Consider the following 18,498-nt stretch of genomic DNA (forward strand, 5'->3'; position numbering starts at 1 on the left):
GTGGTTTGGCAGCCATTTTGGACTGAAAATTGCCTTCTCCAAAATGGTTTACTAGATCAATGCAAAACTCCACACACATGATCTACTAGCCTAAGGGAATAATGTTTGAAACCAATGACATCATAGATCATATGATCTGGCAGCCATATTGGATTTTAACCAAAATAATCTTCTCTGAAAGCACTGAACTAATTGATGTGAAATTTAAAACATATGTTCTTCTATCAATGTGTGGGTGTTTTTTCTGTGTTTTTCTGTTTGTTTTTGAAATGGTGTGGCAGCCATATTGGATTGAAGGAAAATATTAAAAACATTATGCCTCTGAAACCGCTTAAGCTATCAATTTGACATTTTATAAGTGTCATGCATATTGTGTGAAAACGATGACATCATAAATCACGTGGTTTGGCAGTCCTACTGGATTGAAAAACTAACCTGATCTGATCAACACAAAACTGAACAAACGTTAACCCCTGCTTAAGAAGAGGTGGAGTGTAAATTGATGACACGGTTAGTCATTTGGTTTGGCAGTCATATTGGATTGAAAATAAAACCCCTTTCAAAAAAATGAAAATGCTTTTCCAGAACCAGTTATGAGATCAATGCGAAACTTCATGCACATGATTTACTAGCCTACTAGCCTACAAGCCTCATAGGCCACATGGTCTGGCAACCATATTATTTTGAAGAACAAACCTTCAAAAACCTCCAGAATGTCTGCACATATCGATGTGAAACTTCACAGATATGTTCCACAAGCCTTGGGGATGCGACGGTGTTCACAAAACACATCACAGATCACATGGTCTGGCAACCATAATGGATTGAATGACAATCTTCAAACAACTATTTATCTTGAACAGCTTCATTAATCGAAGTGAAACTTCACAAATATTCATGAGGAATATATTTTTTAACTTTCAACGTGACCGGTCGCATGGTCTGGCAGCCATCATTTTTAATCATTTGAAGATTAAACCTTACAATTTTATCTTCTCCAAAATGGCTTACTATTTCTTTTTGAATTCAGTTCAATTCTGAATTCAGTTTTATAAAGAGGACATCATGGGTCATGTGTTGGATCAAAGTGGGGTTGTATCAAAGTGGGTTGACTTAGTCCTCGGCCTCAACTGCTCGCTGTCATAAGTTGTATACTTGGTACCTCGCCTTCCTTATGGCATCATATTCGACAAGTACAACACTTAGTTTGACCAGTATGAAAAAAAAAAATTTATCTGCAGCTGTTCGTCCGATGGCCACAAAATTTTTACCATAGGAGTGCCTCCACCTGTATAATTTTTTTTTTCATGATAATGATGATGTCATAGGTCACGTGGTATGAGTGCCATCTTGGAAAAGCTTAGCACCTCTATCTCTGAAACCACTCCATGGAAAAAATGTAAACATGGCTCATTGTCAAGTACTTCCCAATGGTGAATAGGATATGTTAATGATGTCATCAGTTCCTTCATTATGACATCATAATTCAACAAGCATAACGCTTCATCCGAATTTTATTTCACTGCAACTGCTGGTAAGATGGACACAAAATTTTCACCATAGGAGCTTCTCCTCCTGTAGAATATTTTAATGATAATTATGACCTCATGGTCATGTGGTAGAGTCCCGGTGTGTACCCCAGTTTAGAATAGGTACACCGTATCCCTGTGTGTCGTAAGAGGCGACTAAAAGGGTTGGCGTCAGGAAGGGCATCCGGCCATAAAAACATTGCCTCAAAAAGAGAACCATGACAATTACGACTACTTATGGGCAGGGTACAGCCGAAGTACCCCGTGGGGGATCCCACTCCCTCTCGTCAAAACTCAAGGTGGGGAAGCCGATCGAAGCAAGGGTGGAAATCATTCCATTTATGACGACGAAACGTCTGATGCCCAACGTGGAGATCGGTTTCTGAGATTTGGGACATGGAATGTAGGGACAATGACAGGGAGATCAGGAGAAGTGGTGGAAGTATTGGTCAGAAGAAGAGTGGACATATGTTGTGTGCAGGAGACGAGATGGAAGGGAAGTGGTGTGAGAATGGTGAAGGGTAGGCAGGGACAGAAATACAAGTTTGTGTGGCAAGGGTGCCCGGAGGGCGTGAATGGTGTTGGTGTCCTGTTTTCTGAGGAGTTTGTAGACAGTGTGGTGAGTGTGACTAGAGTGAGTGATAGGTTGATGATGGTGAAAATGATGATTGGAAAGCTCTTGGTGAACATCATCTTGGGATATGCTCCGCAGGTTGGTCGGAGTGATGAAGAGAAGGACAAGTTCTGGTGTGCTATAGAGAAGCTGATGGAAAACGTGAAAGATGAGGAAGTTGTTGTGGTAGGAGGAGACCTAAATGGACATGTGGGAAGGAGTATGGACGGTTTTGAGGGAGTTCATGGGGCTAGTCTGTTGGGCTAGTCATGTCAATGAAAGCTAGTCTGTTGGGAGCCATTGGTGAGGTATGTGGATGGACAAAAGGACCACCGAGGCACTCGGAAATATGGTGGTGGGATGATGAAGTTGGAAAGAAGATTGACGAGAAGAGGAAGAAGTTCAAGGAGTGGCAGAAGGCGAAGGGTATGGGGGCAAAAAAGGCAGAGCATGAAAGTTATAAGGCAGCCAAGAAGGCTGCAAAGAAAGAGGTAGCAAAGGCACAGGAGGCATGTAGGAAAATGTTCGGAGAGCGCTTGGATTCGGATGAGGGTCAGAGAGCGGTATTCAGGATTGCAAAGCAGATAGCGAAAGAGAAGTGTGATGTGATGGGGGTGAGTTGCTTGAAGGATGAAGTGGGACAAATCGTTGTGGACCCAGATGGAATTAAAGGAAGATGGAAGAGATATATGGAAATACTGTTGAATACAGAGAATGAATGGGATGGCAACATAGAGAGTAACCCAGTTTTAGGACCGGCAGAGAAGATAACCGAGGAGGAAGTTGAGGAAGCGATAAAAGCAATGAAGAGTAGAAAAGCGGGAGGGCCGACGAGAGTTGTGGGAGATATGTTGAAGGCAGCGGGAAATTGGGGTGTGAAGAGAATGACAGAGATCTGTAATCTGGCGGTGAAAGAAGGCCGCATTCCAGTGGATTGGGAACTGAGTACCCTCGTCCCTCTATACAAGGGGAAAGGTGACCCTCTGGACTGTGGCTCGTATCGAGCGATAAAGTTATTGGAGCATGGAATGAAGGTATTGGAAAGGGTGTTGGAGAGAGGATAAGGAAGAAAGTGAAGATTGACGAAATGCAGTTTGGATTTATGCCAGGAAGAGGAACGACAGACGCGCTTTTTATTGTGAGGCAGTTGCAGGAGAAGTACATGGAGAAGAGGAAGAAGTTGTTTCTTGGGTTTGTTGATCTGGAGAAAGCATTCGATAGGGTTCCACGTGAAGTAGTGACATGGGCATTGAAGAAGTTAGGAGTGGAGGAATGGTTGATCAGAGTAGTGATGGCAATGTACAAAAGAGCACGCACAGCTGTAAGGACGAAGGACGTGAGTGAACAGTGGTGAGTTTGAGGTAAAGGTGGGAGTGCATCAGGGGTCGGTACTAAGTCCACTACTATTTGTAGCTCTCATGGAGGTGCTGGCTCAGAACGTAAACGAGGGTTTACCGTGGGAGTTGTTGTATGCAGATGATCTGGTGTTGATTGCAGAAAGTATGGATGGACTGAAGGAGAAGATGAACAAGTGGAAGGAATGTATGTAACAAAAGGTCGGAAGGTGAATATCGGAAAAACGAAGGTGATGGCAAGTGGTAAAGCATGTGGTGAGGTGGAAAGAACTGGGAAGTGGCCGTGTGCTGTGTGCAGGAAGGGTGTCAGAGTGAATTCCATTCAATGTACAATGTGCGCTGAGTGGGTTCATCAAAATTGTAGTGGTTTGAGAGGGTCATTAACCAGTGTGGCAGCTACATTCAAGTGTAAGGTGTGCACAGAGGGAGCCGCAGATGGAGGAAATGTTGAGTTGGATTTTGGAGATGGCGTGAAGCTGGAAGGTGTGAAAACATTTTGTTACCTTGGAGACATGCTGATGGAGAAGGTGGATCAGACTCAGCAACGGTTGCTCGAGTGAGATGTGTATGGAAGAAGTTTCGGGAACTGAGTGGCGTGCTGACGAGGAGGGGAGTGTCATTGAAGCTGAAGGGAAATGTGTATGCTGCATGTGTGAGCAGTGTTATGATTTATGGGAGTGAGACATGGGTAATGAATGTAGAGCAGCAACGAAGGCTGGAAAGGGTGGAAATGCGAATGGTTCGGTGGATGTGTGGAGTATCGTTGAGAGAGAGGAAGACAAATGATGAATTGCGAAAGATGATGGGAATAGAGCCTGTGATTGATGCTGTGAAGAGAAACAGGTTGAGATGGTTTGGTCATGTGTTGAGGAAGGATGAAAGTGACTCGTTGAAAAGAGTGATGGGAATTAATGTAGAGGGAAGTAGAGGACGGGGAAGACCGAGAAAGACTTTGCTGAAGATGGTCGAAGAAGAAATGCGGGCAAGGGGGTTAACAAGGGGAGATGCAGAAAATAGGGCAAAATGGAGAACATTGTCATGGGGACCGCAAGGCTAACCCCCGCTCTTGCAGGGAAAATGGCCTTAAAATGCCTGTTGTGTGTTTGTTGTGGTCATGTGGTAGAGGCGTCATCTTGGAAAAACCAAAAAACCTTGTACTTCTATAGCTCCAAAACCGCTCCTTGCAAAAAATTGAAACATAGCTCATGGTAAAGAACTCCACATGGGGAATATGTGTTGGTAACGATAATGTCATTGGTGCCTTAATTATGACGTCATAATTCGACAGGGAAAACACTTAGTCTGATCAGTTTGAAATTTATTGAGTGTAATCTACACAACAATTATATTAGAGGATATCAATTTATGATGTCATCGCTCACGTGGTTGGCAGCTACATTGGATCAAAGAAAAAAAGCCCTTCAAAAAAAACAGAAGAGTTGGCTCGCACCAAGTTGACTGTGCAGGGTAAGTATTTTATGAATACCATCTAGTTATTACTATTATTATTGTTAATGTTATTGGCATCCATATTGTTTTGTAATAATGTTATCATTGTAGTTGTTGGTACTGTTGTTATAACAGGCGGACTTTGAAAAACGCTACAGTAAGCTGCTGCCTATACTACACCTTAACATGGCACTTGGCCAAGGTGGAAAAAAACCCAGATGGAGGGGGGGGAGCAAATAAAGTCACTACAACCTTCGTCATATGGCCTTTAGTCCCCCTAGCAAGTTTGGTTGAGATCAAATAAGTAACGAATTCATGCACACCATCACACAGACACCAAATTGCAAATTTTAGTGTTGACGTGGTGCATTTTCAGGCTTACCTTCACACCATTATGAGTGATTGTCATGGTTTCCATGCCAGGATTGGGTCTTCTTCGTGTTCCACCCACACGACATGGGTTCCACATTTCAGTAGACAGCGTGATGTTAGCAACCCCACGTACTACTTTGGCATATGTGTACCTGCAAGCATGCTCTAGGTATAAAAATCGACCTATATCAACATAACCTATGATTTCAACCAAAGTGTAAGTCGTAAGAATGAAAAGGTTCAAAAAAAAAAAAAACACTTACCTTGCTGTGGCAGTGCCAACAACAGCCAAATCATTTCTTACGACAAATGATGGCATATCCAGCTTCACCTCAAATTTTGGGAGCACTGCGGAAGCAATATTAAAAAATATATACATGTCAAGGCTAATGAAAAATCTCCACATCGAGATTTGCAAATTTTTCAAGGTAATAGAGTGGCTGTTGCTACTTTTCATTGTTAACTCAAATCTCGACAACTCCTCCCCTGCCTTACGCTCACACCCATCCCCCCACCCCACCCCAAACACACACACACACACACACACTTTTCATACTTATTTAACCAATGGATAAACTTAAGGTTGTTTTTTTCTTTTAATCCCATCCTTACTCATCTTACCATATTCTGCCACTGTGAAATGTTTCTGGTTGGTAATCTGTGAATCCTGATTAAAGGGGAAAAGAAAAAATTGTGAAGAAATTCATGCAATTAATATATACATACATATATATACGTCAGTTTACTTCTGACTAAAAAATAATCATGTCAAATAGAAGTCAGCAATTTCATGAAACAAACATTGCACGAGCAAAAATAGAAACCCCCATTTGACATTTGGTCAGGGGTGGCAGAAGAGGGAGAGGGAGGATTGTGGCTTGAGGGTGGAGATATTGTGACCAGTTTATGGTAATTTTTCTTTGAATGAAGAACTAGTTTTGCTGGTCGAAGATATCTGCGTCGACGTACAGGGAGAAAAATCGATGGAATAAACAGGATGCTGTAGCGGTTACCGGAAGCATGACACAATTACCGTGCACCGGCCGATGACGCAACCGGCGAGCGGTCACTTGTCCGGACTCGCCCGGGCGTGTCCAGACTTGCCTTTCCCGGGCGAACACGTGACTTACCTATTTTGCATACCACGCCCCGCCTGAGAGGCGTGGCTTTTGTGTGTTGAGTTTGCGATATAAATTGCCGCCCGTTCGATGGGCAGATTCAGTGTTTAGTGTGCTTTTGAGTTCTTTGGTTTTGAGCTAAATAAATAGCTCGGTGAAACTTCGTTCCTGTGTCGTCCATTTTGTCTGGCTTTATCGTGCGAGCACAGCTCCCACAATTGGTGACCCCTTTCTAAGAACACGTCGATGGAGTCAGCTGCAGCTTTGAAGCTCCCGGGCTTCTGGGAGTCGCACGCGGCCGTTTGGTTTGCCCAAGCGGTTTCTCAATTCGCCCTGCGAAAGATTACGGAGGGCACGACGCGCTACCACCATGTGGTCTCCGTGCTCACCGCCTCCACCGCTGCCCGGGTCCTGAGCTTCATCCAGCACCCGCCGAACGCCGACAAATACGGCGCGCTCAAAGGCCTACTCCTCGGTGCGTTTGGACTCACGGAGACCGACCGCGTGCGACAACTACTCGACCTCCCGGAGCTGGGCGAGGCCCGTCCATCCGAACACATGGACCACATGCTTGCTCTACTCAGCGACCACAGCCCAGATTTCCTCTTCCGCGGGCTGTTCCTCCGGCAGCTACCCGGGCAGGTACGATTAGCTTTGGCTAACTCGCCCATCACGGACCCTCGCGCCCTGGCCAAGGAGGCCGATAAATATTTCTCGGCCAGGCGACACGTCGGAGCAGCCGCCTGGGACCCTGGGCCGACCGAAGCAATGCCCGTGCCACGACCGGTGCCACCGCCGGCCGAGTCCGCGCCACTGACGGCAGCGGCCGCCGCAACGCCCCGTCGACCGAACCCGACGTGACCGCCGGAGCCTCCACCAGAGCGGACCATGTGCTATTACCACGCCAGGTTCGGGCAGAAGGCCAGAATGTGCCGCCCACCGTGCATTTTCGGCAGGTCGGGAAACGACCAGGCCGGCGCTCGCTGCCTGCCTTGAGTGTCAGCCATTCAGGCAGCCTTCTGTTTATCATGGACACGGAGTCCGGGCGGCGTTTTTTGTGTGACAGCAGCGCTCAGCTGAGCGTGATACCCACCTCGGTGCAGGACAAACAGGCCGCGCTGTGCGGCCCCGCCTTGGTCGCCGCAAACGGCTCCTCCATCCGCACCTTCGATTCGCGCAGCGTCGCATTCTGCTTCAGGGGCCAGTGCTTCAGGTGGGACTTCATCACGGCGAATGTGCCCATGGCCTTGCTGGGTGCAGATTTTCTTTGCGCGCGTGCGCTTTTGGTCGACGTCAAATGGTGTCGGCTCATCAACGTGGAGACCTTCAGCTCGCTCGCTTGCTCATTGAGCAGCTCCGCTCCGACCAAGCTAGCCTGCGCGCTACCGGCCGTGGACGATTTCACCCGCCTACTCGCCGGGTTTCCCGCCCTCATGCAGCCGACGTTTTCGGTCGTCACCGTCAAGCATGGCGTCGAACACCACATCCTGACCACAGGTCCACCGGTCTACGCCAGGGCTCGCCGCCTCGACCCGGCCAAACTCGCCGTGGCGAAGGCGGAATTCGACACGCTGGAGCGATTGGGCATTGTGCGGTGCTCGAACAGCGCGTGGGAATCGCCCCTGCACATCGTGCCCAAACCGGGTGGCGGATGGCGACCATGCGGCGATTACCGCCGCCTCAACGACACCACCACCCCCGACCGGTACCCGATACCACACATACAGGACTTTTCCGCCCGTTTGGCGGGACGGGTGATCTTTTCCAAGGTCGACCTCATTCGGGGCTACCACCAGGTACCCGTCCGCCTGGCCGACGTGCCAAAGACGGTGGTAATTACACCTTTTGGCCTCTTCAAGTTCCTTCGCATGCCGTTCGGCCTTAAGAACACGGCCCAGGCCTTCCAGCGGCTGATGCACAGCGTGCTGCGCGACCTCACCTTCCTTTTCGTCTCCTTGGACGACATTCTCGTCGCCAGCACTTCCCGGGCGGAGCACCTCATCCACCTGCGCACGCTTTTGGAGCGCCTCGGCCAGCACGGCCTTATCATCAACCCGGCGAAATGCCAGTTTGACGTAACGGCCGTCGACTTCCTGGGGCACCGCATCACGAAGCGCGGGGCCGTCCCGCTGCCTACCAAGGTGGAGGCAGTCACAAGTTTCCCGCGCCCCTGCTCCATCAAGGCCCAACAGGAATTTTTGGGGATGGTAAATTTCTACCACCGGTTTGTGCCTCGCGCCGCCCAACTCATGCGCCCCCTGTACGACGCCCTCCAGGGCAAGCCAGCCAAGCACGACGTCGCCTGGACCACAGAGATGGACGCGGCGTTCACGGGCGCTAAGCTGGCCCTCGCCAACGCGACCACGCTGGCGCACCCGGCGCTCGACGCACCCATCACCCTCACCACGGACGCTTCCGACGACGCGGTGGGCGCCGTGCATGAACAGTGGGTGAATGGGGATTGGCAACCGCTGGCCTTCTTCAGCCGGCAGCCTCGCCCTAACGAGCGCAAGTATAGCGCTTTCGACCGCGAGCTCCTCGGCCTTTATCTGGCTGTTCGCCACTTCCGCCATCTTTTGGAGGGCCGCCCGTTCATGTCGTTTGTGGACCACAAACCCCTGGTCTTCGCCATGGCCAAGGTTATGGAGCCGTGGTCGGCCCACCAGCAGCACCACCTCTCCGCCGTGTCCGAATTTACGACGGACATCCGGCACGTCGCGGGCAAGGACAACGCTGTGGCCGATTGCCTCTCCCGGTCCAGGGCCAATGCCGTCCACCTGGGTGTGGACTTCGCCCACATGGCGGCCGACCAGACCGCCGACCCCACGGTGCAAGCCCTCCGGACAGCGGACACAGGCCTGCGGTTGGCCGACGTCCCCTTCGAGGACACAGGCACAGTTCTCCTGTGCGATGTTTCCCTGGGCCAACCTCGCCCCATCGTGCCCACCGGATGGCAGCGGCACATTTTTGATGCCCTCCACGGCCTTTCCCACCCGGGCCGGAAAGCATCACAGAAGCTCGTGGCAGCAAAGTTCGTCTGGCACGGGCTCAATGAGGACGTCCGCGACTGGGCCAATGCCTGTGTCGCCTGCCAGTGCACGAAGGTCCACCGGCACACCCAGGCCCCGTTGGCACCATTCGACGTGCCCACGCGGCGCTTCGGCCACGTCAATGTGGACCTGGTGGGACCCCTTCCCTCCTCGCGGGGCTTCACCCACCTCCTCACGATGGTGGACAGGACCACCAGGTGGCCGGAGGCCGTCCCGCTAGCATCAACAACATCCGCCGATGTGGCGCAGGCCTTCATTGGCACTTGGATTGCCTGTTTCAGCGCGCCCTCGGACATCTCCTCCGACAGAGGCCCGCAATTCACCTCTGAGCTTTGGGGCGTGGTCGTCCAGGCCTTGGGGGTCAAGCTTCACCACACCACGGCCTACCACCCCCAAGCCAATGGCTTGTGCGAGCAGTGCCACCGCTCGATGAACCCGCTCTCAGGGCCAGCCTCCAGGATGACGGTTGGGCCGACAGGCTCCCGTGGGTCCTATTGGGCCTCTGAACGGCCCCTAAAGAGGACCTCCAGGCTTCCACCGCCGAGCTGGTCTATGGCCAGCCACTGCACGTGCCGGGCGAATTCATCCCTGACGCCACCGGCCCCTGGTCCGCGGCTCGCCAATGCTCGGTCCTCCAGGAGGCCGCCAGGAGATTTGCCCCCGTGCCCACGTCCCACCACAGCTGCCCCCAACCCCACGTCCCCCCAGCACTTCGCACTGCGGAGTACGTTTTTATCCGGCACGACGCACACCTGGGACCGCTTCGGCCACCGTACGATGGACCTTTCCGTGTCCTAAAGAGGGACGACAAGTCGTTCATCGTCGACATCGGCGGCAAACCGGACCGCATCTCCGTGGACCGCCTCAAGCCGGCCAATTTGGACCTCGACCAACCTCCACGGTTGGCCCTTCCTCCACGACGGGGCCGTCCCCCGTCAACCAAGCCCCCCGCCCGACCATCCACCGCCACGCCACCTACCACCCCCACACGAATCGCCAGGGGTCGTTTTGGCCGGGTCATCAGGACCCCCCTCAAACTGACTCTCCCGGTGCAGGTTAATTCTGGGGGGGTGCATGTAGCGGTTACCGGAAGCATGACACAATTACTGTGCACCGGCCGGTGACGCAACCGGCGAGCGGTCACGTGTCGGACTCGCCCGGGCGTGTCCAGACTTGCCTTTCCCGGGCGAACACGTGACTTACCTATTTTGCATACCACGCCCGCCTGAGAGGCGTGGCTTTTGTGTGTTGAGTTTGCGATATAAATTGCCGCCCGTTCGATGGGCAGATTTAGTGTTTAGTGTGCTTTTGAGTTCTTTGGTTTTGAGCTAAATAAATAGCTCGGTCAAACTTCGTTCCTGTGTCGTCCATTTTGTCTGGCTTTATTGTGCGAGCATAGCTCCCACAATGCAATCTTCTCTACTCTTATTAACACTGTCTCATGCAAGCCAGTTTCTTTCAGGTAATTACTATGTTTCCTCCGCTCCCCTCTCTCCTTTTGTTGTTAGCTCATTCTCTATGAGATTGGGCTCATGGAAGGGCAAATTGATGGAAGGTATGAATTGACAGTGGGGCATTTGAGCAACTCTTAGATACAACACAGGAAGAGAGAGAGGAAACACTGCAACTTATGCGAGAAGATTCGTTAGGGAAGGGTAATGGTGATGATAGTGATCGTAGATAAGGATGGAGGGAGAGAAGGTTGGAGGGGGGGGCGGCGGGGGGTTGAAAGGAGATTGCGGTGCACCGCCTGCTTCTCGCCGTGAAGGGAAGAAAGGGATTGCACAGCCTCTGCAATACATGTGTGAAAAGCAAAGAACTAGAGAGTTTAAATGTGCAGTCACCCTTCCCTTCCTTGCTATATCCAATTGTGGGCCTCCTCTCATTATGTTGTGCCAACTCGCTATTCTGTGAGCGTAATTTTTTTGTAAAAACGTGTTTTTAAAAGTTATCCAAACATTAACACTTTTATTGTATTCAATGCAATATGTTGGTAAAAAAAAAGTTTTGTGATGGCCACAAAAATAAGTCCCGATAAAGTTTTTGATAAAATTTTTTGTTCTACCAATAAATACAAATACATAAACATCTAAATTCCAAGGAGTTTACCAGTAACTCATGAATTATTCAAATAAGTATTCCATAATACTTATTATGGAATACTTCCATAATAAGTATAAGCATTATGGAATACTTATACTTATTATGGAAGGGCGTCAACTAACCAAATGTGTCGCTTTGATTGTCCAGTCACCCAGCGGAGGCTGATCTGAAAGTATGAATAGTTTGCTGACCACTCCGTTGGTGCTTGGCTCCGACAGCCACTGTTGGATCCGATTCTGACTGGGATCCTGTGCATGGCCAGACCACGAGGTTAAATGGACTGCCAGGTTATTATTGTGATCTTTTAGTGTTGTTAAAGGGGAAAACATATTAAACACAAATGATGCTCCATTTTATGGCTTGGGGAACTTAAGGTTGACACCAATGTTTAAAATAAAAGGTCAAAGAAACAAATCCTTAAATCACTAGCAAATAGACAATCATAATCAGCAAATGACAATCTCGTGTTGGAGATCAGGTCAGGTCTCCAACACCGATTGTGTTGACTTTGACTTTGAACACTTTGACTTTGAACCAAAACTTTGATATTAAGAACATGGGCAAAAGAGTTGAGATGCTAATATATTACATTAATCCATCATGTACCTCAATGATTATGTCCAGATTGCTGTGATCAGCATGCATGTTTGGCTTGATCGACAAAACACGCAGTTTCACAGTGTGCCCAGGCTTGTAAGTGGCTTTGTCTGTTTGTATGAATATCATTTGAGACCTTTTTTGGAAGTGAAGGACCGTGGAGTTTTGAAAGATGAAATCACCCTCGCCTGTTAAAGCCCGGACTTCCAATGCATACTGGTCACCTTGTATGCAATCAGAAGGAACCTGGGGAAAGAAAGAAAAGTTGGGCAAATAGTTGGATAAGATCATTAAAGTCAACAATAAGCATGATAGAAAATGCCCCTTTTTACAAGTGTTGATCACCAACAAACCTTGGTTTCTGAAAATACCTTGTAATGAATACACAAAAGTGATAAATACATTGCTCGTGCATAATATATTAAATTCCACAAAAGTTGCAAGTGTGTGTGTAAGATAGAATTGTGAGGAACATAACATGAAAATATAAGGGCAATACCCCTGGCGCTCACTTGGTAGAATAAACAGTATACTGCACTGACTTAAGGTATTTTATACGAATTACAATGCATGCTAGAAGACAAGACAGCATGTAGAATTATACTAACATAATCATAAGACTTTAAACAAACAAAAAAAATACCTATTTTGGAGGGCAACCCCCCCCCCCTCCCACCCTCCCAACCCGTGTACCTCCTCAGACCACAATTTTTCCAATGCCCTGAACAAACATTGGTACATCACGGGTGATGAAGGTTGTGGTGAAGTTTCATCAAAATCGAGTGTGTAGTTTCTGAGAAGAAAGCAAATACCTATTTTGGGGGGCAACTACCCTGTAGCCTCCCAAAGGGGCAGATTTTTTTAATGCCGTGAAAAAACTTTGGGACAGCATGGGTGGTGATGGTTGTGGTCAAGTTTCATCAAAATTGTGTCTGCACTTTCGGAGAAGAAAACAAATACCTATATTTTTTTTGAGGGGGGGGGGGGAGGGGGGGTCAAACTTTAGTCAAAACACAACAAATATCATTTGTACCAGGTTTGGTCACAATCCCTTCAGCGGTTTCGGGGAAGAAGTTGCAAGTGTTTACGGACAGACTGACGGACGGAATACGTGCCATCGCATAAGCTCCACTGAACTTCGTTCCAGCTCAGCTAAAAAAAACGAGATGTGTGTATAAATATTTTCAAGTGTTTGTGCATTTGGACGATATTCTTTCACAACCGAACCATAGCACCCAGAGGCCACAAATGTTGGTGTAAGTACTTCAGAATATGGGCAAGGTTATAAGGTACCCCACCCCACAAAATCCCTCCCCCACTTCAAGGAAATGCTCTGTATTCATGTTTGTGTAGTCCTGATCAAAATCAGAAGAAAAAAAACGTATGAGCTAATTTCCAACTGATTCTGCACATGTGAAACAGCAGTATCCAGGTTCAAGGCATGGATATACCCTCTTCCCAACCCCTTCATAAAGTGCTGCATGGGAATTAACTATGTCGGGGTTCTGGCGCATATGTATTGAAAGCCTTTAAATCTTAAACAGTTTGTGTGTTTTGTTTGATACGCTGCATGGACGAATGCAGTGACGGGTAGACCCGTCAGTATGCGCGTGTATATATATATATATATATATATACATATATATATATATATATATATATATATATTTATATATATATATATATATATATATATACATATATATATATATATATATATATATATATATATATATACATACATATATATATATATATATATATATATATATATATATATATATATATATATATATATATATATATATATCTACGGTTTTGAGATTTGCACATCTTGATCATTAAAGGTTAAAGGGTTGCCCCCCATAGTTGGTCCACGAGCAACACGTCGGCCACTTGTAGTATTAGTTATGTCATAGTATGTGTAAGTATAGGACATTTCCCCTAGTAATATCTGCGTTGCGTAAAGACATGAGTTTGGGTCCCGTTCATTTTTGCGTTCACCCTCCAATTCCACCTCAATGGGCATAATTGATCCTGCGCCCCATTTGGCTGCCCGCTCAGTGTTACGCTTTGGCTACCCGCAGCATTTTGCTGCCCTTTGCTCGCTCACTGGTCAATTAACACGAGGTAGGCCTGAGAAGGAGGAGGAGCACGGGGTCGGAGTGGGGGCGGCGTCAAGGCGGAGTGTCAGAGGCGATGACGGTAAGAGCCACCAGCCAACCAGGGCTCGAGCGGCATGGCATGAGAGGACGCGGAGAGGCGCGTCTGGTGAGTTCTAGAAGGTTCGCGGGGCGTGCCAATATAAGTCACTGCACCAAGCCCTTGAACAGGACTCGCAAAGGACTCGCAGAGAGGAGGACTAGTGCTGGAGAACCCAAAGGACTGACTCGCAAGTGGAGAGAGATAAAGGACTTGAGGGGGCGAGCGCATTGTGAGCACTTGTTACAGCGAGGAGAGAACTTCGTGTGATAAGCGTTTGGAGGCATTGAACTGTAACTCGCACAGTATAACGTACGCGCCAGAGGGGAGGAAGAAGAGGATGATGGTGGTCCGTACGAGTACAGGCTGCAGCCAGACGCGCCGGTGGCAAATAGCGCCTACGTCAGCCACGCGAGTAAATGCGGTAATACCTGCCAGTGATTAACCGCCGAAGTCCGCTCCCTACGAAATCGCCCTGTAATAACCCCTGTGCTTACAAACGACACGCAGAGAGCTCCTGCCTTCTCCACTTACCATCTGCACAGGACCAGCCGGAGACCGGAGGGAGCTGCATGAGAGCCATCCTTGGATGCGGACCATCATCCTGCAGCTGCAAACCCCGTGTGAGTGTGTGTGTGGCGGGCCCGTTTGTCCTGGGTATTAAGTTAAGACTGTTTTAAGGCTGCACTGTGTCCCCTTTTTCTCTGAACCATTGTGAATACTGCAAATAAATCTGTTCTGCCTTTCCAATTCGACCGCTTTTGTGATTTATCCGTTGACTAAGCGTGGTACGAATAAGATCGCTAGATCCGGGTTCACCATATAAACGGCACGGATCGCGTGTACGCACCGCTCGGCGTCTCAACACGCGTGGTTCGTGCGGGGCTTATTTCCTCGTTTCAGGGCAGCGCGAGTAATTAGGTAATAGCTATTCTAGTCCTAATACCCTATTCGGGCTGTCCGGGAAGGGCGTCATAGGTCCCGGGTCCCGCCAGGCCAGTCAAAGACAAGGGGATTAATCCCCCCTTGGTAAGGGCAGAAGGCTGGCGTCGAGATCCGCAACAATATATATATATATATATATATATATATATATATATATATATATATATATATATATACGGCTTATTTTAGCTGAGGATAATGACTGTACCCGAGTTGCTGTGTTGTCATGATTTCCACCAATCATAAAACAAACAATTATTTTGCACAAATGTATTTGTTGTGTTTGTGATATTACATTTTCATAGGCAAATTAGGTTGAAGATGCAGGTTGAATGTTGTTGTTTTTCAAGAAAGAACCCCTCAGCACATACATAGGGGAGTGGTAAGTGCAGACTGGAAGTTTGGGATGATTACACCTCACCACCACGTAATTCAAAACACCTCACCACCAAGTAATTTAAAACACCTCACAGCCATAAAACACGTAATAAAAACACCTCACCACCACAAAATTCAAAACACCTCACAGCCATAAAACACATAATAAAAACACCTCACAGCCAGGAAATTAAAAACACCTCACCACCATGTCATTTAAAAACACCTCACCACCAAGTAATTCAAAACACCTCACCACCACGTCATTTAAAAACACCTCACCACCAAGTAATTCAAAACACCTCACAGCCACGAAATTAAAAACACCTCACCACCATGTCATTTAAAAACACCTCACCACCAAGTAATTTAAAACACCTCACAGCCATAAAACACGTAATAAAAACACCTCACCACCACGAAATTCAAAACACCTCACAGCCATAAAACACATAATAAAAACACCTCACAGCCAGGAAATTAAAAACACCTCACCACCACGTCATTTAAAAACACCTCACCACCAAGTAATTCAAAACACCTCACCACCACGTCATTTAAAAACACCTCACCACCAAGTAATTCAAAACACCTCACAGCCACGAAATTAAAAACACCTCACCACCACGTCATTTAAAAACACCTCACCACCAAGTAATTCAAACACCCTCACCACCACGAAATTAAAAACACCTCACCACCACAAAATTAAAAACACCTCACCACCACGTCATTTAAAAACACCTCACCACCACGTCATTTAAAAACACCTCACCACCAAGTAATTCAAAACACCTCACCACCACGTCATTTAAAAACACCTCACCACCAAGTAATTCAAAACACCTCACAGCCACGAAATTAAAAACACCTCACCACCACGTCATTTAAAAACACATCACCACCACGTCATTTAAAAACACCTCACCACCAAGTAATTCAAAACACCTCACCACCAACTAATTCAAAACACCTCACCACCACATAATTAAAAACACCTCACCACCACATAATTAAAAACACCTCACCACCACGTAATTCCAAAACACCTCATCACCAACTAATTCAAAACACCTCACCACCACATAATTAAAAACACCTCACCACCACATAATTATAAATACCTCACCACCACGTAATTCAAAACACCTCACCACCATGTGATTTAAAAACACCTCACCACCACATCATTCAAAAACACCACCACCACATAATTCAAAATACCTCACCACCACATGATTCAAAACCACCACAACGTTATTAACAACACTTCACAACCACGGAAACAAAAGTTTGAGGGAGTCGTTGAGTGACAACACAGACACTGCCCAGATGTGTAGATATCTATCTATAATTCCAGCAATCTCTGTGTGTGTGTGTGTGTCTGTGTGTCTCTGTGTGTCTGTGTGTGTGTTTGTTTGTTTGTCTGTGACCGCTGTTTCTCGACAACCACGGGTCCGATATACTTTAAACTTGCCAGGTATATTGCTGGGGACCCGAGGATGTGCCTTTTCAAGGTTTCATATTAATCGGACAAGTAGTTACCGAGCTATGTCCAAAAAACGATTCAACCAATCAGAGAGCAGCGAGCTATCACGTGTGCCGAACGTGCCGAACAGACTCTGCCTCGGACGGCACATTTGAGAGCGTATTCATTTATTTCACGTTGGCAAACTATGTTGGCGTTAAACTATGTTTTAAAACTAATTAAAACTAATTTGCGATTCATCGTAACTGCGATATGCGACCTTCCGGACAGTCAAATGAGGACGTCACTTCCGGACTTACGGATAGTCATAGTGACGCTGAACGTGGCGAGCAGACGCTGCCTCGGACGGCACATTTGAGAGCGTATTCATTTATTTGACGTTGCAATCTGTGTTGATTGTTGTACATACATATTTATATTTTGTACATATTCATTACGGGCACGTCACGGGTACGGGTACGGTACGGGTACGGTACGGGTACGGTTCCGGGTACGGTACGGTTACGGGTACGCCACGTACGGGCACGTCCTAGTCTATCTATAATTCCAGTAATCTCTGTGTGTATGTTTGTCTGTGACCGCTGTTTCTCGACAACCATGGGTCCGATATACTTGAAACTTGCCAGGTATATTGCTGGGGACCTGAGGATGTGCCTTTTCAAGGTTTCATATTAATCGGAGAAGTAGTTACCGAGCTATGTCCAAAAAACGATTCAACCAATCAGAGAGCAGCGAGCTATCACGTGTGCCGAACGTGGCGAACAGACTCTGCCTCGGACGGCACATTTGAGAGCGTATTCATTTATTTCACGTTGGCAAACTATGTTGGCGTTAAACTATGTTTTAAAACTAATTAAAACTAATTTGCGATTCTTTCGCTTTCCTGCGCGTTTGTGCACGCTATGGCGATTTCTTTACCAAACTCCGCAAGCCGTTCGCTTTGGACCAAACCATTTCATGTAAATAGAGGGGGGGGATTGTCACCGTACTCGCAAGCCGTTCGCTTTGGACCAAACCATTTCATGTAAATAGAGGGGGGGGATATAATTTTAGATATATATATAGTACGGGCATGCCCTAGTATAGATAAAAGACTGTATCCGAGTTGCCGTTTTGTCATGGTTTAAACCAATCATAATTCAAACAATTATTTTGCACAAATGTATTTGTAATATACGTGATATCACATTTTATAAACAATTGAAGTTGAAAAAAAAAATCCCCAAAAAAAATTGGAAATTTTTTCAAAAGAAATACCCAATGTACATACCGACAGGAGAGATATGTGCGTACCAGAA

General features: G+C 47.3%; 1 protein-coding gene across 2 annotated transcripts in view; it reads right to left on the reverse strand.

Moving 5' to 3' along the window:
* Nucleotides 1-18,498, reverse strand: part of LOC137432558 (CD109 antigen) — a 166,083-nt gene that overhangs the window by 125,105 nt on the left and 22,480 nt on the right. For both annotated transcript variants that reach the window (XM_078783356.1, XM_078783357.1), the window contains exons 5-9: nt 12,196-12,432; nt 11,712-11,837; nt 5,940-5,985; nt 5,582-5,666; nt 5,329-5,470 (exon numbers count right to left, since the gene is read on the reverse strand). In XM_078783356.1, coding sequence (XP_078639482.1) covers nt 5,329-5,470; nt 5,582-5,666; nt 5,940-5,985; nt 11,712-11,837; nt 12,196-12,432 — 636 coding nt within the window. The remainder of the gene's footprint in view (nt 1-5,328; nt 5,471-5,581; nt 5,667-5,939; nt 5,986-11,711; nt 11,838-12,195; nt 12,433-18,498) is intronic.

Source organism: Myxine glutinosa, chromosome 8 (assembly GCF_964187855.1).
Source record: "Myxine glutinosa chromosome 8, kmMyxGlut1.1, whole genome shotgun sequence".
Classification (NCBI taxonomy): domain Eukaryota; kingdom Metazoa; phylum Chordata; class Myxini; order Myxiniformes; family Myxinidae; genus Myxine; species Myxine glutinosa.